Source organism: Saccopteryx leptura, chromosome 2 (assembly GCF_036850995.1).
Source record: "Saccopteryx leptura isolate mSacLep1 chromosome 2, mSacLep1_pri_phased_curated, whole genome shotgun sequence".
NCBI lineage: Eukaryota > Metazoa > Chordata > Mammalia > Chiroptera > Emballonuridae > Saccopteryx > Saccopteryx leptura.
Genome location: NC_089504.1, coordinates 81,076,751 through 81,104,505, shown reverse-complemented (window position 1 = coordinate 81,104,505; position 27,755 = coordinate 81,076,751). Strand labels below are relative to the sequence as shown.

General features: G+C 40.7%; 1 protein-coding gene across 3 annotated transcripts in view; it reads right to left on the bottom strand.

The window, feature by feature from the left end:
• Positions 1-27,755, bottom strand: part of FOCAD (focadhesin) — a 342,443-nt gene that overhangs the window by 291,731 nt on the left and 22,957 nt on the right. For all 3 annotated transcript variants that reach the window (XM_066368255.1, XM_066368257.1, XM_066368256.1), the window contains exon 2: positions 2,908-3,001. In XM_066368255.1, coding sequence (XP_066224352.1) covers positions 2,908-2,964 — 57 coding nt within the window. In that variant the 5' untranslated portion in view covers positions 2,965-3,001. The remainder of the gene's footprint in view (positions 1-2,907; positions 3,002-27,755) is intronic.

Here is a 27,755-nt window from a genome sequence, read left to right as displayed (position 1 = left end):
ATTTAATTTCTTTGTCATTTTTTCATAGGTTTTAGCCCATTAACAAGCTTTTAGTCTAATAAATCTCTAAAAATTTCCCTTATCCCTGTTTGGTCCAAAGGCCCAAAATTGAAGCTAAGACTCATACAGGGGTGTTGATTACATAAATACATAAATATCATTACCTCCTACCTCCTCAGCCTTATTCTCCTAGTTCTTCAGCACTACCCACCCCACTGTCTCGGAACTGAGGCAACAGTGACAGCTATTTTGTGTGTAGGTTGGAAATACTCAGCAGCAGCAACAACTGTTGATCCTGCACTTGAGACCAATGTATGATACAAGTGTGAACACTTGTCAGTCTTGCAAAGTTTCCAGAAAAGCTCAAATTAAAACACAGTACCTAATCCTTCATCTCTTTCTGTATTTCACACTTTAAATATGATTAAAGACTTCAAGGCCTGATGGCCTCAGTTTTGCAATACAAGTCATTCACTTCTATGAATATTAAGTTTAGATTAATAAACTGTCTCATACCCCCTAGTTCAAGAGACAGTAACAAAAATTGAGGACCAGTAAATAGTTTTGGTTCCTGTTTACAAAATTACATTCACTGAATGTAATTGGCCATCAACTACAAGATGCATCATTATTTTATGTACCACTAAGAAAGAAAAATGCTGCCAATTAATCTATGTTATACAATGATTCATATGATTCAGAATTTTTCTTTTATATTAAGACAGAGCTCTTTCATATTCATTTAGAATATCACGGCCAAGTTCACATATGCACAGGCAATATGAACTATATAATGACTACTGCCAGCAATGACTAGATGCAACCCAATTTCATAGATGTTAAAATCAGAGAATAGGCCTGACCTGTGGTGGCGCAGTGGATAAAGCGTCGACCTGGAGTGCTGAGGTTGCCGGTTCAAAACCCTGGGCTTGCCTGGTCAAGGCACATATGGGAGTTGATGCTTCCTGCTCCTCCCCCCCCCCCGTTCTCTCTCTCTCTTTCCTCTCTCTCTCTCCCCCCAATAAAAATGGATAAATAAAATCTTTAAAAAAAAAAATCAGAGAATATAGCCTAAATTGATTTTAAAGTATAAAAATCCAATGATATAGCAGCCTACATTGTTACTTTAGTTTTCCATAACAGAACAGTTTAAATAGACCTTCTTTCTACAATACATATACACTTTTCACTTAATTTAACCCTAATGCATATAGGCATTTCTTGATTAGCTGTGCTAATGAAGAGACTCCAGGCACAGAAAAGTAAAAATTGTGGATAGTATCCTCCAAGCCTTCATTTTCTTCTTCATGGTAAGGACCTGTGATGCACAGGATATGACTCCAACCCAGTCAGGTAGAAGGGAATCTTGCATAAGGAGTGTTCTTCTCCTCATGGAAGGGTTCCCCACTACCCAGCTAAGTCAATTCCCACAGCAAGCATCTCTGAAGTCAACTGTTGAAAGTATCCAAGATGCTGTATGTCGTTAAGTCTTCAGCCATGCTTCTGCTGTTCCCTTAGTTTTTACTCCCATAAAAAAAACCAAAAACCCAGCCCTGGCAGGTTGGCTCAGCGGTAGAGCATCAGCCCAGCCTGTGGAAGTCCAGGGTTCGATTCCCAGCCAGGACACACAGGAGAAGCGCTCATCTGCTTCTCCACCCTTCCTCCTCTCCTTTCTCTCTGTCTCTCTCTTCCCCTCCCACAGCCAAGGCTCCATTGGAGCACAGTTGGCTCCAGTGCTGAGGATGGCTCCATGGCCTCCGCTCAGGTGCTAGAATGGCTCTGGTTGCAACAGAGCAACGCCCCCTAGTGGGCATGCCAGGTGAATCCTGGTCAGGCGCATGCAGGAGTCTGTCTCTCTGTCTCCCCGCTTCTCACTTCAGAAAAATACAAAACAACAACAACAAAACAGAAAGCTATTATGATACCTTGATTAACCACAATGCTTCTAGTTAGCTGAAGGCTAACCAGAAAGCCATCTTTGTTTTAATCCTAATAATTAAAAAGCTCTCTTAAATAAATTATAATCTCCTGTGTGAGTTAGTATATAGACCAAAGTTTTTAAATCCAGGATCTTACTTATTAAAAATCATTATTATTAAAATTTATTATTCTTAATAGTTGGATAGGGTAGAATATACTTTTTAAAATATTAATCTCTCATACTCTGTAGATGTATAACCATTTATTTCTGTTGCCAATAATTATAGACCAAAAAATACATATTCAAGTGGTTAATCAAGGTTTTATTATTTCTGAAAAGTAAAGTATGATAAGTATGATGTAAATAGAAGCTGAGATTGGTCAATTTCAAATATTTACTTTCCTGTCAAATATAAATTTTCAAATTAACTCATAAAAATTAGTTAATAAAATTAAATCTCGATCCTGGCCGGTTGGCTCAGTGGTAGAGCGTCGGACTGGCGTGTAGAAGTCCCAGGTTCGATTCCCAGCCAGGGCACACAGGAGAAGCGCCCATCTGCTTCTCCACCCCTCCCCTTCTCCTTCCTCTCTGTCTCTCTTTTCCCCTCCCGCAGCAAGGCTCCATTGGAGCAAAGATGGCCCAGGCACTGGGAATGGCTCCTTGGCCTCTGCCCCAGGCGCTAGAGTGGCTCTGGTCGCAACAGAGCAACGCCCCGGAGGGGCAGAGCATCACCCCCTGGTGGGCAGAGCGTCGCCCCCTGGTGGGCGTGCCAGGTGGATCCCGGTGGGGCACATGCGGGAGTCTGTCTGACTGTCTCTCCCCATTTCCAGCTTCAGAAAAATACAAAAAAAAAAAAAAAAATTAAATCTCTACAGATAGAATAAAACATAATGTTAAAAATATAAAGTTCAATTAACAATCTACTAAAAAGGTTCATTTGTTACCATGAGGCCTAAATAAAGAAATAAGTAAATAAATAAAATTACCTGTGATTGGATAAGAGAATTTGGAAATTCAAACCTTTTCCTGATATCCTCTGACATTTTTGCTTCTTACATGTATGTATGCAGATTTTCTTACCTAAACAAAAGAATATTTGTTAGTCCGGAAAAGGACTTCAAACCAGTTATTCCTCAAATAACACGAAAGAACAGTAACTCATTCCAAAGTCAACAATGGAAATAAAGCGCAGGGCTCTACAGTGTAAGGAATCCTTGCATACACTTCACTGTTAACCAGTTCAGCCCTCAAATGCCATGACTGATCATCTAAAATGCCCAAAAGCTCCTGGTTTTTCCCCTTACAGCTAATTCAGAAACAGATGAATTCACACTATAGAACCACCTTCAGAAAATCCAAAAGTCCCAAATAACATGGCTTTAAACATTCAACATGTTTGAAATAGAAATTAATTCTTTTATCGATCAAGACTTCTAAGGGAGAAATAAACTTTCAAAAAATTGTTTAAACTATGCTTCCCTTTGAATCAAAGCTTTCATTAGCACTAATCCAACTGCTAGTGACAAGTGTAAAGCCTAGGTGAACTTTTCTGAGGTTGTATAAAAATGACCTAGAAATTCACACATCAAAACACATTGCTTGTCTCCTAAAAAAGGAACCACCAAGCAATTAGCACCAACTTTTAGTATTTACATCACACCTCTTATTCCTACTGGGGTCTCAAAAAAAAAAAAAAAAAAAGCACACAAAAGGATGAAAGAGGGCAGGTGATAAATCAAAGGCACATAGAACTAGTAAGAGGATTTCCTAAGGATCCCAATTTATCCAATTCCCGTGCAGCACCGACCTAATAAATTATAATACTTTGAAAAATGGATGCTTTAGGTCACCTATTACAATATAACGTTCAAAAAACTGGAGTACTTTAGGTTACTTATAAAAATAACAGACTGCAAAACAAGCTCTCCTGATCTCAAAATTGAAGTTACCTTGTGGTGAACTTGCGGCTTTAACTATTTTCTTCCCTTTCTTCCAAAGCTAACCTCCCTGAGTGAATATTTTATCCAAGCTTTCTTCTTCAATATCTAGGTCCAACATTACTCCCTTGAATTTGACATTTCAGAACACTAAGACATGTTCTTTTTTTTTAAGATTTTATTTATTGATTTTAGAGAGAGGAGTGGGGGAGAGCAGGAAGCACCAATTCGTAGTGGTTGCTTCTCATATGTGCCTTGACCAGGCAAGCCCAGGGTTTTGAGCCAGGAACCTCAGCATTCCAGGTCAATGCTTTATCCACTGAGCCTCCACAGGTCAGGCTAAAACTTGTTCTAAGACTGTAAATGATGTTCCTATCTAAATCTACTCTTTATCTTACACAAGTCAAAGTTCCAATTTCCTAGCTGCACTAATCTTACCTTTCTTGAAATTTGCTTCTCTTTGAATTCCATTAGACGTTATAACAATTTTCCAAAGTGTGTCCCTGTGAAACCCACAATAAAGAGATAGCCACAGGCCTGACCAGGCAGTGGCACAGTGGATAAAGCTTCAGACTGGGACAAAGAGGACCCAGGTTCAAAACCCTGAGGTCGCTGGCTTGACCGCAGGCTCATCTGGTTTGAGCACAGCTCACCAGCTTGGACCCAAGGTCACTGGCTTGAGCAAGGCGTGACTGCATGGCTTCAGGCCCCGAGTTAAGGCACATATGAGAAAGCAATCAATGAACAACTAAGGTGCCACAACGAGAATTGATGCTTCTCATCTCTCTCCCTATCTGTCTGTCCCTATCTGTCCCTCTCTGTGTCTCTCTCTGTCACAAAAAAGAGAGAGAGATCTCACGGGGAAAAATGGATTTTGGGGAAAAATGGATTTTGTAGGATATGTATTGCAATCTTGAAGATTCACTCACTCACTTAGCAAACACTTACTAGATGCCTACTGGGTGCCAGAAACTATTCTGAAAGTTTAGGCTACCTCAGTGAACAAAATAGATAAAAATCTCTACACTCACAGACTTTACAGTCTAGCAAGAAAAGGTAGACAGTAGATAAAATAATAATAATAAATAAAATGGAACATGTTAAAAAGTGATAAGTGTTAAGGGGAGGAAAGATAGTAAAGTAGATAGAGAGAGGGGTGAGACATGAGGAAAAGATACACTTTCTATATTTTTCCTTTTATTGAATTCATTGAGGTGACACTGGTTTACAAAATTATACAGTTTCAGGTGCACAATTTCAAACATATCATCACACTTTCTATTTTAAGTATGGTGGTCTTTTCCAGAAAAGGTGGCAGTTAGGAGTTGCTAGCCATACTGATATTTGTGTGAAAATGTCACAGGCTCAGAAAACAATGAATGCAAAAGCCCTGAGCTAATAAAGTGCTTAAGACCTGTTCCAGAAAGAGTGCAAAAGGCCTATAGGCTACAGGAAGAACTGATGCATTTATCCTGAGTGAAATAGAAAACTACTACAGTACAGGGAAAAAATGTGGTAAGATTTTAATAGAATCACTTGAGGTGAAAGTGGTCTGATTCCAGGTATTGGGTTTTTTGTTTGTTTGTTTTTTGTGACAGACATAGAGAGAAAGACAGAGACAGATAGGGACGGACAGACAGACAGGAAGGGAGAGAGATGAGAAACATCAGTTCTTTTTTTTTTTTTTTTTTTTTTTTTGTATTTTTCTGAAGCTGGAAACGGGGAGAGACAGTCAGACAGACTCCCACATGCGCCCAATCGGGATCCACCCGGCACGCCCACCAGGGGCGATGCTCTGCCCACCAGGGGGCGATGCTCTGCCCCTCCCGGGGCCTCGCTCTGCCGCGACCAGAGCCACTCTAGCGCCTGGGGCAGAGGCCAAGGAGCCATCCCCAGCGCCCGGGCCATCTTTGCTCCAATGGAGCCTTGGCTGCAGGAGGGGAAGAGAGAGACAGAGAGGAAGGGGGGGGTGGAGAAGCAAATGGGCGCTTCTCCTGTGTGCCCTGGCCGGGAATCGAACCCGGGTCCCCTGCACGTCAGGCCAACGCTCTACCTCTGAGCCAACTGGCCAGGGCCACATCAGTTCTTTTTTACAGCACCTTAGTTGTTCATTGATTCCTTTCTCATATGTGCCTTGACATGGGGGGCTACAGCAGAGTGAGTGACCTCTTGCTCAAGCCAGCGACTTTGGGTTCAAGCTGGTGAGCTTTGCTCAAACCAGATGAGCCCGCGCTCAAGCCAGTAACCTCAGGGTTTCGAACCTGGGTCCTCCGTGTCCCAGTTCAACACTACACTGTGCCATCATCTGGTCAGGCCCAGGTATTGTTGAAGGTAGTGCCAACATGGTTGCTAAAGAATTAGGCGGCAGTACGAGAGAAGAAAAGGGTCCAGGATGACTCTGGGTTTTTTTGATCTGAGCAACTTTATTTTTAACCTCATTTCTTTAGGACATTTTACACATTAAACAAAACAATATTTTATATATATATATATGACTTACCATGGCATTTTTTACAAAAGGAAAATATGCAGTTGCCATCAACTGAGATAGGAAACAAGTTTTGTGGGGGAAGACCAGGAATTCCATTTGGACCAGGTTAAGTTTTAGAGGCCTAAGAAATAGCCAAGTGAAGATGTCAGGTAGAAAACTGGATAAATGAATCTATAATTGGAAAGACAGATCTAAATAATAGTGCATATTATTAAAAAATATGAGAGGTTCCAATGCAAGAAGTATGATTAACTTTGCTTAACCAGCGTTCCTTAGACTTATTTGATCATGACACCTTTTTTTCCTAAAAATTCCTGTAACCAGCCTTTCCTGGAATACACACTGGGGAACACTGTTCTACCCACTCTTCCTACTCCTCTGTCCTCTCTGCTCCTTGAGCTTCATCCTCCTTCCTGAAGGCACTCCCAAGTCTCTGTCTGGTACTCTCTTCCTTTATTCAAACCCGCCCAGTCTTCCTCTAGTCCGTATCTCCAAACACTTTATTACTCTCTATATAAGGCTCTAAAACACCAGAAATTAGAGGTGTCAAATCCAAATCTTATTTTCTTTCATTAACATTGTATTTCAGTTTTTTGTGTTGTTTTTTGTTTTGTTTTTTTAGCAAAAAGAGAGAGAGGAAGGGAGAAAGACAAGTAGCATCAACTTGTAGTCACAGCACTTTAGTTGCATACTGATTGCATCTCATATGTGCACTGACTTGGTGGCAGGGTGGGGGTGCCTCAGACGAGCCAGTGACCCCTTGGGCACAAGGCAACCTTGGGCTCAAGCTAGAGACCTTTGGGCTCAAGCCAGCGACCATGGGATCATATCATAACCCCACGCTAAGCCAGCGACCCCACAGTCAAGCCAGATGAGCCCACGCTCAAGCCAGCAACCTCAGGAATTCAAACCTGAGACATGCTCTATCCACCGCACCACCACTGATCAGATGCATTTCTGTTATTCTTTCCCGCATTCTCCTCTAATTTTCCTCCCACCATTCTCTAAATATAGTCAGTCCCAAAGTCGACTTCATTCTTTACAGCAAGTAGGAGTCTACTTTCTTCTCCACTTCTATACTCATCAACTGCATTCTTCAGGCTAGGCTGACTTCAGAGGCTGCTTAGTCTTGCTTGAGTTCATGCCATATAGTTCTGTCAGATCAATTGTCCTAAAATGCTGTTTCCATCACATCATTTCCCTGTGAAGAATTAAGACTGAATTTTCAAGAGCCTGTCATATTAGACGCAAATTCTGATTCCTAGTTTTTAAGCACTCTAACAACAGTCCCACCTATTCAACTACATTTTCACTACTGTTTAATTTCAATCTGTCTAAAATAATTTCACAATAGTCCCTCATGCTCCAAAACTGCTCATTCCTAAGAGATTTTACTTACGCTGTTCTCTCTCACAGAAAAATTCCCTTTTATGTTCCCACCATTTAAAGATAAGCCTTGGCTGATAGCACAGTGGACAGAGCGCTGCCCCAAAGTGCTGGGGTCACCAGAGCTCCAGGGTCACCTGCTGGATCCAGAGGGCACCGGTTCCAGGCCTGGTTAGGGCAAATATGAAAAGCAATCAAGGTCACAACTAGGAGGAACAATGAGTTGCCCCCCCTCTCTTTATCTCGAAAAAAATAAAAAGCCTGTTTGAAAAAATAAAGATGAAATACCTTTCATAGCCAATCTCCATTAAGACTTTCCCAAATAGCCATCTCCAATAGCAATCACCTGGTTCTAAATTCCCTCACTGCATTTGGTCTGACCCATGCCTTCATGTGACTAGTGCATTAGGATTGTTAATATTTTTTCTGTGAAGGGTCAATAGCAACTGCTGAAGTCTGCCACTATAGTATGAAAGTAGCCACAGATTATGGCTGTGCTCCAATAAAATGTTATTTACAGGCTTGACCTGTGGTGGTGCAGTGAATAAAGCGTCGACCTGGAAATGTTGAGGTCGCTGGTTCGAAACCCTGGGCTTGCCTGGTCAAGGCACATATGGGAGTTGATGCTTCTAGCTCCTCCCCCCTTCTCTCTCTCTGTCTCCTCTCTCTCTCTCTCTCTCTCTCTCTCTCTCTCTCTCTCTTTCCTCTCTAAAAAAAACGAATAAATAACATTTTTAAAAAATTTTTTAAATGTTATTTACAAAAACAGAAGGCAGGTAGGCCATAGTTTGCTGATTCCTGGTTTACATAATTACTACTGTTTAAATTGATTTATAAAATTTGTTGATGCAATTGCAACAATTGGCATTCAAATTTATCCCTGTGCCTCTAGGCTCAGGTAAATATATAAATAAGGCAAATTATACATCTTTTATTATCTAAAAGTTGGAAAAATACCCTTTATCAAAGAAAACAAACTTTTTCATGCCCCTAAACTCTGAAGGAAATTCCTCATATTAACCTTTATAAATGGAACACAAATTGATGTGTAATAAGCAATACTCTTAATTATATAAGCAATAGGAAACTGTTACTTCTTTTTTTAAACAAACCCTGGATAAAGTTATAAATATAATGTAACATGTAATTCAGCCAATGAGCCTCACCTAATGGGGTCCAAGTGCAGAGTTTTCTGATGATCTGACCTAACTCAATAGGAAGTGGACTGTACAGCATGCAGAGGAGCAGCTGGTCATCGACGTATCACAGGGTAGACTTACCCAAATGTCCACAGAGATAGAGCTACACAAAAGAGAATGGAGGAATTCCAAAATGCTTTGGAGACCAGAGGAGCAGCTGGTTAGGCCAACAAATTATTATAGAAGTGAAGAGGCCGAGCCATCCAGAAAAATGTCTCCAGAAGGTGGGCCAATGGAGTAAAAGGGTACTGTTTTTATCATACTTACCTAACTATAAAAGGTAAGTATCTGGCCCTGGCCGGTTGGCTCAGCGGTAGAGCGTCGGCCTGGCGTGCGGGGGACCTGGGTTCGATTCCCGGCCAGGGCACATAGGAGAAGCGCCCATTTGCTTCTCCACCCCCACCCCCTCCTTCCTCTCTGTCTCTCTCTTCCCCTCCCGCAGCCAAGGCTCCATTGGAGCAAAGATGACCCGGGCGCTGGGGATGGCTCCTTGGCCTCTGCCCCAGGTGCTAGAGTGGCTCTGGTCGCGGCAGAGCAACGCCCCGGAGGGGCAGAGCATCATCCCCTGGTGGGCAGAGCATCGCCCCTGGTGGGCGTGCCGGGTGGATCCCGATCGGGCGCATGCGGGAGTCTGTCTGACTGTCTCTCCCCGTTTCCAGCTTCGGAAAAATACAAAATAATAATAATAATAATAAATAAATAAATAAATAAATAAAAGGTAAGTATCTAAGCTTACAAAAGACAGCCCTTGTTCTAATGTGACACTTTAGAGACTTAATATGTTAAGACTTTAAAATCTTAGTAACTATCTTCCCTAATAGTCATGAAGGATTCTCAAAACCACTACTCAAGCTGGAATATGATCTGATATCATTTTTGATTTGCTATCCTTGGGCTACAAATGTGTCTTTCATCTCTTAGAGACTTATATTTCAAGGTTAATCACAACCATTGGGCCCTTTAAGCTATCAGAACACCATATTCTCCTAGGGAAGTCAAAAAGAAGAGTACATATGCTTGCTTTAGCATTGGCAGTATAGTTCATATACTACTTTATTTTAATCTCAACTTCCCTTGGGCACTTTATACATTAGAACAGAGTTTCTTCTTCCCATGGCATTCTTTACTAGTCATAATATGCTCCATAAACCACATGATACAAAAATATTGTTTGATTTAAAAAGATTTATCTGCAACCTATCATTGTGCCTTTTTTGTCTGTCTAAATCAAAATCAGAAAGAGAATTTTTAAGGAGATCTTAAGTTCCAAATGAATCAAAGCATTTGTTTAACTTAAGTAATCATCTTAGCTGTCAAGGCATTTCAGTCCCATAAGGACATTTTCAAGAAAATAAAACTATCGATTGATCTTTAGAAGTAATAAAAAAGCAGCAAGATAAAGCACTTTAGGTTTTCAACCTTCTCAACAGTTTCTCTAGGATACAAAAATATACAACCATATATCACACAAAAGTATTCAGTGTCAAACTTCGAATGAAGAGCACAATCAGAGCTCAACAGAGCCTGACCAGGTGGTGGTGCCATGGGTAAAGCATTGAACTGGGACACTGAAGACCCAGCTTTGAAACCCTGAGGTCATCAGCTTGAGCACAGGCTCACCATTTTGAGCATGGGATCATAGACATGACCCCATGTCACTGGCTTGAAGCCCAAGGTTGCAACTTGAGCAAGGGGTCACTGGCTCAGCTGGAGCCCCCCAGTCAAGTCATATATGAGAAAGCAATCAATGAACAACAAAAGTGTCACAACTACAAGTTGTTGCTTCTCACCTCTCTCCCTGTCATATGTCTGTCTCTCGAAACGAAGGAAGGAAGGAAGGAAAAAAGGAAGGAAGGAAGAAAAAAGGAAGGGAGGGAGGGAGGGAGGGAGGGGAGCAATGTCATCAGCGGACTGATAAAAACATATACTTCATTCACATTAATAAAACCCTATGTTTGAGACACAAAATCTGGGACTTTTTTCTAACACTTTATCAACTATTCAAATTATTAGTTATGTGTTTGTTTAGTTTCTTCCTCTCACAAATTAAGCTGCAGAATCATAAGCCTGAGGATTTAAAACACATATTTTGACAAATTTTTTTTCTACTTTTTAAAAATGGCTTATGAAAAAGCTGATGGGCACCAATAAATTTGAGCTGATTTTATAAGTTTATCAAGACTGTGGCTCAGGGGTATATTCCAGACACTTCTAGTGTGGCTTTGTCCTACTTCTTAATAAAAGAAAACTATATTTTTCACCCACCCACCTTGCCCCTCTGTCGAATATTTCTATCCTCCTTATTGGTCTGCCTGCTTACTCTCTGAACCACCACCTCTCAGTCCCTCAGGGTTCCCACACATCCTCTCCAGGCTCCAGCAGGCAGGTGCTCTTTCATCACCCTGTGTTACATCCTGACACACTTGTTAGGATTTAATACTAACAAGCTTAGCCTGAGCTCTTGTTTCAAAAGCTTCCAAATCCAATTGTCACCTATACCCCAAATTAACAAGACAAGACAATTAGAGCCCTCCTAACTATATGATTCATAAAAATGGGAAGATATATCATCAAACAATCTAATTTAAAAATGGGCAGAGGGCCTGACCTCTGGTGGCACAGTGGATAACGTGTCAGCCTGAAATGCTGGTCACCAGTTCGAAGCCCCAGGCTTACCCAAAGCACATACGAGAAGCAACTACTGCAAGTTGATGCTTCCTGCTACCCCCCCCCCCCTTCTCTCACACTTCTCTCTCTAAAATCAATCAATAAATAAATAAATTTTTTTTAAATGGGAAGATATGGGGCAAGCACAATGAAAACTTTTTAACACTAAAGAGCAAGTGTAAGAAAATAGTAATTTCTAATTATTGCATTCTCAAAGAGATCACTAAGTCATTGTTAAGTTAGGCTGAAAGTAGAAAATACTTTTATGTTATTTTAAAATCAGTAATTTTAAAATCAATTTCAAAATCAAGCCAATGCAAAAGGCAACTAAGTGTGGTGGCAATGCAACTTGGTCAATACTATAAATCAGAGAAAGCAGGAACTGCGTAGATGTGGCAGAGACCAATAACTTGAATATCCGTGCTCTCCTTCTTCAATATTGATAAAAACTGTAGCCTGGTCATCTTCATCACATTTTCTAGACTCAAGTATGGCTAGGTAAGACCATGTGTGTAATCAAGTTCTTTCCGGCGGCATTGAAGCAGATGTGATGTGCTACGTCCAGGCTACAAACTGCTTTCTGTCTTCCCAACCAAAACCAAGTCTTGGCGACAACCCAGATAAAATCATGTGCATGAAGTCAATGCCTCTAGGACAGCAGTTTTCAACTGATCTGTCACAAAAAGCACACTGGTGTGCTGCAAGAATTTTTAAAACGTGCAATACCTGACTACTTAGTAGTCAGGAGAACTGACCTCTTTTCTCTTAGACTGTCAAATAAAAAAATGACAACAGCCAATACAACAGTAGCTGTCCAGTGTGAATGAATCAAAATTAAACCTATTTTTTATCAGACTGGCAAAAAAAAATGTATTTTTTGGTGTGCCACACAATTTTAGTAATTACTTTATGTGTGCCATGCATTGAAAAAGGTTAAAAATTGCTGCTCTAGGACATTGTTGAATAAAAAAGATGGAAGGAACCTGGATCTCTAAATGATAGCTTAGAGCAGAACTCCAACTATTACATGAGAAAGAAAGAAATATGTACTTTGTTTGAACTATTGAATTTTGGGGTCTCTTTGTTGTAGTAGCTAATCCTTCATAATAATATAGTGAGCCTGAGATCATCTCCCTTCCCTACTTTTTTCCTTTGGCGAAATTAAGAAACTGAATTTCAGAGTAGGTAAGCAACTTGCCAAATAGGCAAATCATCCGGGCAGTTCAGGTGAGATGAGGGATTTCCTGATTTCCAACCTAGTGTTGCCCTGGACCATCAGTAAGGTGACCAAACATCCTCCTTTAGGGAGGACAGTCCTTTCTTTTGTAAGTTCTGTCCTCCTTCAAAAAGTGTCCTTCAACATGTCCTCCTTTTTGAAATTGGAAGACTAATCTGTAAATGTCCGTATTTGATCGATGCAGAGTCAATCCATTGCGTGTGATGTGATGTATTTGTATCTAAATGAGTACTTTTTTCTTACAATTATTATTCAAAATTAATAGGCATGTAAGCATAGTTAAAATATAAAATATTACAAATGTTTTATTATGTATTTATATTATAGTGTATTATTGTTGCAATGAATAAAATGTTTCTTTTATTTACAATATTGTTTTCTTCAATTTATTTTTGTCCTCCTTTTCATTGTAAAAAAGTTGGTCACCTTACCATCAGTAACATGAGCCATGACCAGCATGGTCCACATTGCTGCATCGTGTCCCAAGAATTTTAATATCTACAATATAATTAAAGTGCTGAGCAAATTTAGGTGAATATGAATTCTGATGATCTCACAAAGTTTCAATTTACTGAAATACATCAAATTGCAATCAAATTCCTGCCTTTGCAATTGAGTTTCTTCTTAGTTATATCACATGCTACTTAAAGATTTTGAAATGGTAGTCTAAAATAAGATTAAAGGCAAGAATTCCAAGTTAGATCTGATTGCTGTCCGGAAGAAGTAGGTATTAAAGTCAGAAACAGAACCATTAGGAAACAGAATCGCTACCTTGAATAACACCTGATGTTACAATATTTTCTCTAACTGTTCTTAAATAATTTCATATAATGTCATATATTTGTATGTATTTACAAATAATATAAATCTATGAGAATATGATAAAAAGTTATTGTTTTAAATCTAAAGACTTTATCTTTAAAATTTTTACAGCACCCAATCTAAGCCTTCAAAAAGTCTTCAAATTAGCGTCTTTATGAGGTAACATTTTTCCAATATTATAATTTAAAAATATTTTTGCTCCACCAAAATAATACTCAAATTGCTCAGTACATTTTTTCTTTTTCTTTTTCTTCAGAGACAGAGAGTCAGAAAGAGGGATAGATAGGAACAAACAGACAGGAACAGAGAGAGATGAGAAGCATCAATCATCAGTTTTTTGTTGCAACACTTTAGTTGTTCATTGATTGCTTTCTCATATGTGCCTTGACCATGGGCCTTCAGCAGACTGAGTAACCCCTTGCTCGAGCCAGCGACCTTGAGTCCAAGCTGGTGAGCTTTGCTCAAACCAGATGAGCTCGTGCTCAAGCTGGCAACCTCGGGGTCTCAAACCTGGGTCCTCCGCATCCCAGTCCGACACTCTATCCACTGCGCCACCGCTTGGTCAGGCGCTCAGTACATTTTTTGAATAAATATTTTGTTGATACAAAATAATCTTTATAGTATATTTGTAATAAAACAGATACCTTTCATTTTAAAATTTTTATGGACTAATAAATGTCTAATCTAAATAATTATAATCTCCACATTAGTAATCTCACTTTAAATATCATTCAGTTAATTAAAATCTAGTAAAACAGCATAGATATATTTTGTAGGTATTTTACTTGTATTTTCTCCCCTCAAAAATGACTCAGATTAGGCCCTGGCAAGTTTCTGCTCAGTGGGTAGAGCATCAGCGCAGCGTGCGGACGTCTGGGGTTTGATCCCCAGACAGGGCACACAGGAGAAGTGACCATCTGCTTCTTTTCCCTCTCCTCTCCTCTCCCCCTTCTCTCTTTCTTCCCTTCTCACAGCCAGTGGCTCCAATGGTTTCAGCGTTGGCTCCCAGCACTGAGTATAGCTTGGTTGGTCCTAGTGTTTGCCCCAGGCACTGATAGTTTGGTTGATTCGAGCATTGCCCCCAGACCAGGGTTGCCAGGTGGATCCCAGTCGGGGTGCACGGGGGAGTGTGTCTCTATCTCCCCACCTCTCACTTAAAAAAAAAAAAAGACTCAAATTTTGTGCATTGGTTCTCTAAAATAATTTACTGCTTCCCAGATATTAACATGGTATAAATTAAAATACATTTATGGGGTAATGATGTGACATTTGGGATTTTATACAAAATACTCCCATCTACCTCCAGAAGGGGAAAAAAAAGAGGGAATAATAAGACAAGCAAGAATATCTAAATGTTGAAAATGTTGATAATAGATGGGTACATTAAAGTTCATAACACTATTCTGTTTTTACATATGTTTGATATTTTTCATAATAAAAGTTTTTTAGCCCCTCCATCATGTGAGGACACAGAGAGAAGGCACCAGCTGTGAATCAGGAAGGGGGCCCTCATCCAGCTACGCTGGAACCTCGCTCTCAGACTGCCAGCCTCCAGAACAGCAACAATTAAAAGTGTGTGTGGTGTGTGTGTGTGTGTGTGTGTGTGTGATTTCCTTTTTAATTTTTAAAGCCCATGTATGTGGTTTTTAGTAGGGGCCAGGCAATATTCTAAACATTTTACCTGTACTAACTCATTGAACCCTCACAATAACCCTCTGAGATATGTATTCATTTTACATATGAAAGACCTGAGGCACAGACAACTTATATGACTTTCCCAAGGTCATTTAGTAAATTGGAATTGACATCCAGGTTGTCTAGGTGCATATATACAAAGAAATACCTGGAAAATATAAATAGGAGTAATCCTTATTTTTGCTTGTTCCTAGTTTCTAATTTTTTTACACAAGAACACGTGTTTCTATAATTTGAAGTTACCAAAACATACTATTTATTCAAATACAAACAAATAGAAATAGAATAAATGAGTTTCTGAAACCCAGAACACTGCAAGCATAGAAATTCATTATTAACAGGCATGATAAAGGGAACAACAACAAACTAGGAAATTTTTAGAAATGAAAAAAGGTTAATTACTTTGTTAACTATTTAACCAATTCTTTATGGAAAGAGTAATATTCAAAAGAGGTCAATGTAATTTAACTGGATAAATTCAATTAATTTAGACCATTGTGAAATTTCTTCCATTCTCAAGGAGAAATGTAACTATTACTAAAGTTTTCTCAATTAGACTCCTGGGAAATTTTACTTCAAAGTAATAATTCTTACTCTTAAAAAGAATTATATTTATATTTTCCAGGTGTTTCTTTGTATATATGCACCTAGACAACCTGGATGTCAATTCCAACGTACTAAATGACCTTGGGAAAGTCATATAAGTTGTCTGTGCCTCTCAGGTCTTTCATATGTAAAATGAATACATATATCAGAGTTATTGTGAGGGTTAAATGAGTTAGTACAGGTAAAATGTTTATTACAAGTTAAACAACAACATTTCTCTTAATTGCTGCAACTAACTAATCAACCTCATTTCTTATTTTTCACGAAAAGTAAATTATTAAATTTATGTAGAATGGAAGTTATATATAGGTTAGTTACTTTAACTTGCATTCTTGGTTGTAAAGAGAGCTAAAGATCAAATGTGCAAAGGAATTTTACAAGATAGTAAACTTCCCTGGTGTTAAATAAGTCAATGTAGTCCAAGATGAACATGGGAAATATCACTATATTCCAGTCCTGAATGAATACAATCATAAGACAACATAAGCACCACACTGTTAAAACAACCATTCTGAAAATGTTCAAATGAATAAGAACAGTGCACTATGAAGCAGTGCCATACATGTTTGGCAACCCCTAAGATTGTCTATTGTGGTCTGACCAGGCGGTGGCGCAGTGGATAGAGCACTGGATTGGGATGCGGAGGACCCAGGTTCGAGACCCCGAGGTCGCCAGCTTGAGCGCGGGCTCATCTGGCTTGAGCAGAAAGCTCACCAGCTTGGACCCAAGGTCGCTGGCTTGAGCAAGGGGTTACTTGGTCTGCTGAAGGCTCGTGGTCAGGGCACATATGAGAGGGCAATCAATGAACAACTAAGGTGTTGCAACGAAAAACTGATGATTGATGCTTCTCATCTCTCTCCGTTCCTGTCTGTCTGTCCCTGTCTATCCCTCTCTCTGACTCTCTCTCTGTCCCTGAAAAAAAAAAAAAAAAAAACCCTTTAAAAAAAAAAGTTTGTCTATTGTGAGGATTAGACAAGATCTTTGATCTGATTATCCTTATAGGCTTACATACCTCTATCATCATGATGACAGAGCAACCCGACTGAGAGCAAAGTGCACAGGGGATAGTGGGGACATGGATGCAAATCCTGGCTCAGCACTAGCCATTAAAATTAAGGTTAATCACTTACTACCCCAAAGCCAGTTCCTCACTGGATAAATATGGGAAGAACTGCCTCACAAGGTAGTGTGAATAACAATGTGAGGTGTGCCTAAAAGCCAACAGGATCTAGACACAATTATTCTAATAATGTGTGTTTCCTCCTTATACCATGTGGGATAGTCAAAGGAGGTGAATAATGGAATGAATGCCTATTAGTGAAAAGCAGGGCATTTCTAATCAAAGACCAGGGTGGGATCTAGCACATAAATTACCAAAGAGAGAAATAAGACACCAAGCCAAGACTAGAAAATGCATGAGATTCCCATTCAAAATACAACTGACTTGTAACTCACCTTCTGAGACCTTTCAATAGCTTCCCACTGCACTTCAAAACAAAATCTTTTTTCTTCCCACAGCCAATGGTCCTACACGATTTTGTCACACAGCTCTCCCTCAGTCAGGGAGCTTCAGCCACACAGACTTCCAGTTTGCTCCTCATAAAGCCAGTAGCCGAGGCCACCATCACAGCTGCCTGGCCCATGCAGGTTCGCATTAGATTCGCACAGTAATGAAACAATGGAGCCAAGAACTGGTGGGCCATCATCATTAATCCTAGCTTGTACCCGGTGGGCAAGAAATACACACAATGGGAAAACACTTCCCTTTGCATTCAGGGCTCCCAAAGCCACTGACTTATCCCAGTTTCCCAGTATCAAAGGTTTCTAGCTCACCAGCCTTATTCACCTCTGTTTCCCATCTCCTTCTCTCTGCACAAACTCTGCACTAACTGGCTTCTCCTTCAGCACTCAGCCATCTTGGCTGCTTCTTCTGGCCTTCTCCACGTGGCCTTACTCTGCTCTCCTCTCTAATGCTAATCTCAGGAAACAAGAGAGCAAGCTCCTGGTCTTCCCCACTTTATAGTGTAGAAACCAAAACCTTTAATCCAATATACAAACAAGGAAGTCTCTGTTACAAAGTCACTTATCTGAGGCATAATGGGATTCCTCACGAGAGGGCACCACCCCACATCCAAAAGGGTGGGAAAGACTTAGTCCTAAAACCAAGCCCCAGACTACAAAGATCCTGCCTGCCCACAGCCCGCCCCCAACACACATTAATATAATCACGCCCATCCCAAGCAAGAAAGGCAACCAATATCATCACCTGGGTGACGGGCTTCCACGTGGGCAAGCGCCATCTTTAACAAAGTGAGCATAATATATTTTATCTGCCCAACACTCCACCCCTACGCTCACTTTACTACCCACAAACTACACCAGCATCCCTGTAGAAGGAAATTAGGCACATTACACAAATTACAAATACATGACAAATCATACAATTTCAACAATTACAAAGGTACATTTCACCAGTCTCTGAGCACTTTGCCAAAAGTGCAAAATGTCTTTGGCCTTCTTTCTAGCCATGGGAAAAGCTTCCCGGGATAGGAGGAAGGCCTCCATCAAAGCCGCCCCCCACCCCCATCAGGGTATTTACATTGTCCAGAATCCGTAAGTCCATCCAGCAAAGGAGCCAGTGATCACTCTGGTCATAGTCCAGTAATCAGTCCACACACATGGGGCATTAGCCAACCCCCTCATCCCTGCCATCCTGGCAGGTCTTACACAGTCCCAAAAAGAAGCACATGGAAATGGTAGTCAGCATTTCCATCTCGGCTCTGGAGAGCTTGATGGCATGCACCTCTATGTCCCAAAATCGCAGACCTACCAGGAGCGTAGCAGGTGCTCCTTCCAGCTGGGCTCTCATCTTCTGGAGACTGCAGATTGCAACTCCAGCCCAATTCTCCTCATTCTCCAAAGAGGAACTGGAAACATCAGCTCCCGCCACCAGGCTCCAGCCCCGGGATGCCGCCACCTTCTGCTCCGTAGACCTTTCAGCCCCAGCCGCAGCCTTAGCCCTGGCCTCCTGCCACTGCTGGCTTTCCACAACATCCAGGGCAAGCTGCAACTCACGAACCTATGATTCCTTCTCCAGCAGCTGGTCCTTTTCCAGGTAAATCTCATGAACCTGATGGCCTCCTCTGGTGCTTGCTCCATCTCCAGGGTCAGCATCTCTTTCTCACTCATTTGCTCTAGATCCTTCCACTGCTCGGTTTGCAGGTCCTGGCAGCCTCTTCCACAGAGCTCTCAGTTTCCTCATGCATGGCTGTAAAAGTCAGCCAGCCTACGGTCCCCAAAAGGACAGACATGGGGAACCATAACAGCGACCAGTCCTCTACTCCACCGCTCAAAGGTGGTGGTGGCTCCAAACCAAACTGTATTGAATCCTGCCATAGACAGCCCTGGCTGGTTGGCTCAGCGGTAGAGCATTGGCCTGGCATGCGGGGGACCCGGGTTCGATTCCCGGCCAGGGCACATAGGAGAAGCGCCCATTTGCTTCTCCACACACCCCCCTCCTTCCTCTCTGTCTCTCTCTTCCCCTCCCGCAGCTAAGGCTCCATTGGAGCAAAGATGGCCCGGGCGCTGGGGATGGCTCCTTGGCCTCTGCCCCAGGCACTAGAGTGGCTCTGGTCGCGGCAGAGCGACGCCCCAGAGGGGCAGAGTATCACCCCCCTGGTGGGCAGAGCATCACCCCTGGTGGGCGTGCCAGGTGGATCCCGGTCGGGCGCATGCGGGAGTCTGTCTGACTGTCTCTCCCCGTTTCCAACTTCTGAAAAATATTTTAGAAAAAAAAAAAGAAAAAAAATAAAAGAATCCTGTCATAGACTATGCCAAATGTAAAGCCAGTAGCCACCACCACCATCACAGCTGCCTGGCCCATGCAGGTTAGCATTAGATTCGGACAGTCAATAATGAAACAACGGAGCCAAAAACTGGTGAGCCATTAGCTTTAATCCTAGCTTGCACCCAGGGGCAAGTAAAAACACACACTGGGCTCCAAAACCCACTCATTCAGTGCTCACAAAGTTACTGGCTTATCCAAGTTTCCTAGAATCAAAGGTTTCTAGCTCACCAGCCTTATTCACCTCTGTTCCCCATCTCCTTCTCTCTGCACAAACTGGCTTCTCCTTCAGCATTCCTCCATCTTGGCTGTCTCTCCTCTCCTCCTTGTGGCCTTTCTTTGCTCTCCTTTCTTTACTCTCTCCTCTAATGCTAATCTCAGGAACCAAGAGAGAGCAAGCTCCAGGTCTGTCCCACTTTATAGTGTAGAAACCAAAACCTTTAATCCAATATACAAACAAGGAAGTCTCTGTTACAAAGTCACTTATCTGAGGCATAATGGGATTCCTCATAAGAGTGCACCACCCCACATCTAAAAGGGTGGGAAAGGCTTAGTCCTAAAACCAAGCCCCAGGCTACAAGGATCCTGCTTGCCCACAGCCCACCCCCAACACACATTAATATAATCATGCCCATCTCAAGCAAGAAGGGCAACCAATATCATCACCTGGGTGATGGGCTTCCACGTGGGCAGCGTCATCTTTAACAAAGTGAGCGTAATATATTTTATCTGCCCAACACTCCATGAACCCCCAAGTTCTTTCCATGTCCAGATCTGGAACTCTTAGGCCCTTCAGCCTCAACTGTTTTTGCTGTTGTTCAAACAGCTGACGCCTCTCACCCTTACATCTTCCCTTGAGCCTTCCCTATCCCAAGCCTCAAGGAGTTCCCTACCCACTATCCCAGTGACCACTGTTGTACCCCTCATAGTTTTGATCACAAACTCAGATGATCATCATTTACTTATTTCTGCTGCCCCTCTCTACCAACCTACCAGTGAAATGCAAACTATTGAGGACATGGGACTGGTCTCTCCTTTTCAACACTAGAACCCTAGCAACGCAAGAGATACCTGTTCAATAAAGATTCACTGTATAAATGCAAAGCACGACCTCGGATTTAGATTACAATGTTGGATGAAACTGTTCCTGTTAGCCACAGAATACTTAAAGTAACAAATCCCATTGGATCATCACAATAACTCGGAGGTAAATAGTATTAACTCCATTTCCCTCATGAGAAAAAAAGGAGCTCAGGAAGTAATTTGCCTGAGGTTACAGCAGTATTAATGGCCAGGGTTTATTGAAAATTTTACTGTGTGCCAGGCAGACACTGTCAAGCTCTTTACATGTATTATCTCACCCGATATTCAAAACAAGCCCCTGACACGAGTACTATTATTAGCTTCATATTTATATGGAAAACCAAGTGAGGCAAAAAGAGGTCAAAATTAATTGCCTATTTATGTAAGAAGCAGAGCATGGGTGTTGGGCAGATAAAATATATTATGCTCACTTTGTTAAAGATGGCGTTGCCCAGGTGAAATTAATGTGTGTCTCTGGGCAGGCAGGATTTTTGTAGCCTGGGGCTTGGTTTTGGGATTAAGCCTTTCCCACCCTTTTTGATGTGGGGTGGTACAATCCCATCATGCCACAGAGAAGTGACTTTGTATTAGAGACTTCCCTATTTTGTATATTGGATTAGAGGTTGTGAAGCTACACTATAAAATGGGGACGGAGCGGGAGTTTGCTCTCTTGGTTCCTGAGGTTAGCATGAGAGAGCAGAGAGAGTAGAGCCAGCAGCGGAAGGAGGCCACGTGGAGGAGGCCAGGAAAAGCAGCCAAGATGGCGGAGTGCTGAGTGAGATGCCAGTTTGTACAGAGTTTGTATCTGGGATAAGGAAGGAGATGGGGAACTGAGGAGAATAAGTCTGGTGAGCTAGAAACCTTTGATTCTAGGAAACTCAGATAAGTCAGTAGCTTTGTGAGCATTGAATGTGAGTGGGTTTTGGAGCCCAGTGTGTATTTTTACTTGCCTGCTGGGTGCAAGCTAGGATTAAAGACAATGGCCCACCAGTTTGTGGCTCTGTTGTTTCTTTACCGACTGTCCGAATCCAATGCGAACCTGCAAGAGCCGGGCTGCTGTGATGGTGGCCGTGCCTACTGGCCTTACAATGGGTATGACCCATGCAGTCAGTCATCAAAGCTCACATTCTTCTTTTTATTTATTTATTTTTTTGTGGCAGAGACAGAGAGAGTCAGAGAGAGGAACAGATAGGGACAGACAGACAAGAAGGGAGAGAGATGAGAAACATCAATTCTTCATTGCAGTTCCTTAGTTGTTCATTGATTGCTTTCTCATATGTGCCTTGTCTGGGGGTCTACAGCAGACTGAGTGACCCCTTGCTCGAGCCAGCGACCTTGGGCTCAAGCTGGTGAGCCCTGCTCAAACCCGATGAGCCCGCGCAAAAGCTGGTGACCTCAGTCTCAAACCCAGGTCCTCTGCATCCCAGTCTGATGCTCTATCCACTGCACCACCACCTGGTCAGGCAAAGCTCACATTCTTAACCACTCCTCTATAAAGTATGTCTGACAGTTTGGGGGTTTTGGGGGGTTTTTTGCAAAACTAAGATACATAATCTATTAAAGTACTTCACTCAGAGGCAGGCACATAACACATTTTAAATGTTAGTGTTGGTCAAATAAGTTTTGTAAATATGATATATATGTTTGCTCATTTATAGTTTGCATTGAGTGTGGGAACAGGCTGTAAGCAGGCAGGGTCGTTATAGCCTAAGGCTTAGTTTTAAGACTAAGCCTTTTCCACCCTAAGTGACTTTGTATCAGAGACTTGTTTGTAATTGGATTAAAGGTTTTGATTTCTCCACTATAAAATGGGGCAGAGGAGCCCATGCTGGAGGAAAGCAGTGAAAGGCCACGTGGAGGAGAGGAGAAGCAGCTAAGATGGCAGAGTGCTAAAGGAGAAGCCAGTTTGTGCAGAGAGAAGGAGATGGGGAACAGAGATGAATAAGGCTGGTGAGCTAGAAACCTTTGATTCTAGGAAACTCGGATAAGTCAGTGGCTTTGGGAGCCCCGAACAAAAAGGGAAGTGTTTTCCCACTGTGTGTATTTCCTGCGCGCTGGGTGCAAGCTAGGATTAAAGCTAATGGCCCACCAGTTCTTGGCTCCATTGTTTCATTACCGTCTGTCCAAATCAAATGCGAACCTGCATTGGCCAGGCAGCTGTGACGGTGGCCATGGCTACTGGTCATACAGTTAGCTATTATTCTCAGTCTGAATTCAACCCCTTTTTATTATTATTATATTTATTGTATCCCAGAGAATCAAGCAAATCTTTTTTAAAAAGTGGGACTGGATAGTATTAGATCAGGTTTCCAAAGCAATTCATCAGCACATGCAAACAGCTCTGGATCTTCATATTATATATACGGCAATCCTAAAAACATGTAATTAAGTCTAATGTGCAAAAGTTACATAGTACAAGGGCACTCCTTGCCAGGCACAAAACATAAAAATTAAGAATCTAAACAATGCTCATCCTGTGATACCACCACCACCAACACATCTCCCACTTTTGTGTATGTTCTTTGATTTGGTACTTTCATTTCACCATTGACCATTTTAGTTTAAGTCTAACCAGCATCTAACAAAGGATAAAGATTGCCCACTTTCATCATGTCAATTAGTGTAGATCTTTAGTAAATCCATGTTTCTTGCCACTGATGTCAACTCATTCATATTTACATTTTCCATTTTTTAAATAAATGAATATTCATTAAAAGAAATGAAAGCAATTATTTGCCCAAATGATTGCTCAAACACTACCACAGACACAGATGGCCACACTGCTGCAAATGAACGCTTGGCTGGCAGGTAGCCCCACCATGTGACAGTTCAAAACACAGCTTGAGAGACAGAAAATGTGGGGTGAATGAAATTACTTGTAAAAATATAGTTTGAAATAACAATGGAATGTTCTGGAAGAAATGTCCAGAAGCAGGAAGATCAAGAGGAAGCCACTGCAGGTTCTTTCTCGGCTCCTGCAGCTGCTTCAGAAAATGGGTCTCAAACTACAATTCAACATCACATTCCCAGCAAGGAAAATATGAAGGTACGGTGTAGACGGGCCACATTGCAGAGCTAGGATCAGACAATTTCTAATACCCTTTCCAGCTGTAAAAGGGTTATAATCAGCCCTCAAGATGTAGATCTCCCTCATTCTGAAGGGGTTAGCTCCCATCTGTGCAGCAGCTGCACCTGCTCAGACACTAGCGAAGTGTCTCAAGTAGTAAAGGTATCTTCACTGACCAACTGCTCCATTATTTTCCTAGACTTTTGAGTTTCTTGAGGGAAGCATCTGAGTCTTTTTCATCTACTGCAGAACTCGGTGTGTAATAAGTGTTTTTTGAGTTACTGTGTTTAGCATCTAGTTAATATACAATAGACTCAAAAAGAATGTTAGACTCAGAATTCTATTTTGTTTTCAGATCAACTTTCCCAAACAGAAAGTGAAAGAAAAGAATCTATATCTCTCTTTCTCACTAATTAAAGCTATGTAACGAAGATAAAAATATATTAATACAAACCAGAAATTAAAAAAATAAATTTGTCAAGTTTCTTTTCAAATGAATACAGTAACCCAAATTCAGTTATCAATACATCTAGAGTTTGAAAGTAATTAATTCTTTTCAGACACACCGCTTTTTCCCAGCTTTTAATTTTATTTTTTAGTTGCTCAAATAACTTTTGTACAGGTATCATAAAGATGAATTGCAGCCAAGTCCAAATCCCAAATCAGTAGAATCCATATTAGTGAGATTTTATTACACTGTTATTCATTTTGGTACAATTTATTTTAAAGAAAAAGTCAAAGAACACATGCAAAAGCACACAAGACCAGTTGTTCACTGTTTCCAGCTGAACATAGATGAGAAATGGATCTTTGTTATTTGAATACATCATAAGTTTTACGCGAATGCTTCAGTTGATAGCTATTATTTATCATAGCTTTGCTTTTAATTTGTTATGCAGTACAAACCCTTTAAAAATTGGCATCACCTCTCCGTAGTCCCACTGGAGTAAAAGCCATTTTAAACATGTAATTACCCAAAGAAATAACAGTTACTAATTTACTATTGCACAGCTAACATTATTCATGGCTGTTTTTATTTGTAGAGAGCTTAATGATCATATATCAGTTATCCTTCACAACCATCCTAGGCAGAAGATCCTTACTTAGTAAGTGATTTCATATTAGCAAAGAAGCATCAGGCAGCATAGTCAATAATTAGAAGAGGATCCTGAACTGAAATGCTTGTATCCAGTTGGCATTGTTGAGTGTGTACAATGTCTTTGCAATAAAGACAATATAAAAATTATATATAAATGAAGAGAAGGAAAATCATGTGCCTCTTCATGAGAACTTTTTAAATTTCAGTTTATAATCAACACATACATACCTAAGTATTACAGGTTCCTATGTATATATTCATATGTACAGGTTAAATGGCACTTGTGAACACTACGCTGGAAGTAAATGACTGAGTAGATGAACAGCAGCAGCAGCTCCATCGGCTGTCAACGCACAATGAATCCAATGTTCACAGAGCTTCACTTCACCCTCAAAGACCACTTCTGCCTCTCAGTCCAAATTCAAACATTACCTAAGAAACTGCTCCCAACCTGGCTTACCTCCAAACTGATACAAAGGCTCTCAATGACCAACCAGGTCAGCTCAGAAGCAAAATCACAGAAATAGGGCAGAGACAGCATGGTCCCCAGGATCTCACCCACAGGGCTCTTAGCACAATAAAGCTGAAGGTCTAGGGTAGGTCAACAGCACTCTGTGGAGTGAGTGGGAAGTTGGGATACTACTTACTGAGCATTTGACCTCAGTGTTTGACACTTCTTGGCTATATTCCAAAGTGTCACATAGCATTCTTGAAGTTCTAGTAACCTCCCATTTCAAAGTATAAAAATACAAAAGGCTTATCGGAAGCATCTTTTATATAAAGTTATTCATTGACTGAGCTAAAAGGTAAGCTAAGGAATATGCAGACAAAATACTGACTAGTAATTTAAAATAACAAAGTTTTAATAATGTAATGATTATGATAGAGTAAAAAAAATAAAATTTTTATACACAATCATAAACACAACCAACTTTAAATATATATATATATATATATATATATATAGATATATATGTATAAAGACACAGGATTAAGGAGAAAAAATAAAGTGAATATGCAAAAATGTTAAAGTTTATTTCTGGATAAGATAATAATAAGTAATTATAGCATATTATATTTCTCTTTATACTTGCTACATTTAATTTTTTCCCTGCAATGGGTGTGAATTATTTTTACTTTAAATAGAAATTATTAATTCTCTGCAAATAAAAACATAAGATCCATTTCTTAGACTTAATAAAAAAGTAGTGATCTTATTTATTCACTGGATATCATGGTCTTTTATCATTGTCTAAAGAGGCAATTTCACTACAGCACACATCAGATAAAAAAAGGCTTGCTTGATCCAATTACACTACTTATTAAGAGCTCTTTAATGAGAAAGTCACACCTTTGAGTTATTAGAAGCTATAATGGTCCTGCAGAGTGCCAAGCAAGTAAGCTAACAGAATTACCTTTGATTCTAAATTGTTTGTAGGAGATTAATCCATCTGCCCCTGAAAAAAATTAAGTGTTCTACCAGTGTGTTCAACTTCCTCCTTTTTCATTTTAATCAAGTATGTTAGCCTCAGTCAAGAGAGTAGGTATTTTTTAAACAGATTTATTGAAGTGTAATTGATATACAAAGAAATGCACATATTGAATGTGTACAGTTTGATGAGTCTGAACATATGAAACATTCATGATACCATTACCACAATCAATCAAGGTGACAGACATATGCAACACCTTCCGAGGTTTCCTTGTGGGCTTTTGTTTTGGTTTTCTCTGTGAGTGTGGTAAAAGAACAACAGGAAAGCAAAATACCATATTCAATGTGTGGTCAGCCAGACTGTATGGGTCTTGAACATATTCATCTACCATAACTGAAAGTTTATAGAAGGAAAGTGCAAATTTTTAATTGCTTAAATTGCAGTACAAAGAATTTATTTTAATTTTCCAAATGCATATATAACATCATACCTAAATTTTTTTTTTAGTCATCAATAGGTAAATTTTATGGAGGTCTTTTTGGTTTTGATCTGTCAAAGACCAAAGAAAGGCCGTTCAGATATGACAACATTTTGGACAGAGATGAGAAAGAAAAAATAAGCATTCCAGGCAGAAGGTACACAAAGGACAACAACCTTGAGGTGGAAGCATGCTGGGCAAGTGTAGGGAAGATCACCACCAGCGTGGTTTGTGCAAGTGACCAAGTTGGGTCATGAGAGACAACAGAGTGAAGCAGGGTCCAGGTCGCATAAGCTCCTGTGGGGCACTGTGAGACTTTGGATGTTCCTGCGTGAGAAGAGAAGTCCTAGAGGACTTGGGACTGAGGGATGGCATATTTAACTGTCATTTTAAAAGACCAATCCGGCTTTATGAAGAACAGACCATAGGAAGGCAAGGATGGAAAAAGGAGACCAGTTAGGAGGTGACAGCAGTAAGCCAGAAGAGAAATCATGTTGCCTCAGACAGGCATGGAGATGGTAAGCAGAGGTCAGACTTTACATATATTTTGACAAAATTTGCTAATGGATGAAATGTGGAATGTAAGAAGAGTGAAGGATAATAAGGTTTTGGGTCTGACGACTGGAAGGAAGAAGCAGTCATACGCTGATGCACAGAAAACTAAAGGAGTCATTCATCTGTTTTTAAAACATTACAGCAATGCATGAGTCTCCTAAGTGCATAGGGTGCAGTTTACTTTTGTCCATGTCAGAAAGGAAAGGCTAAATGCCAAAAGGGTGCTAAGTGCAGA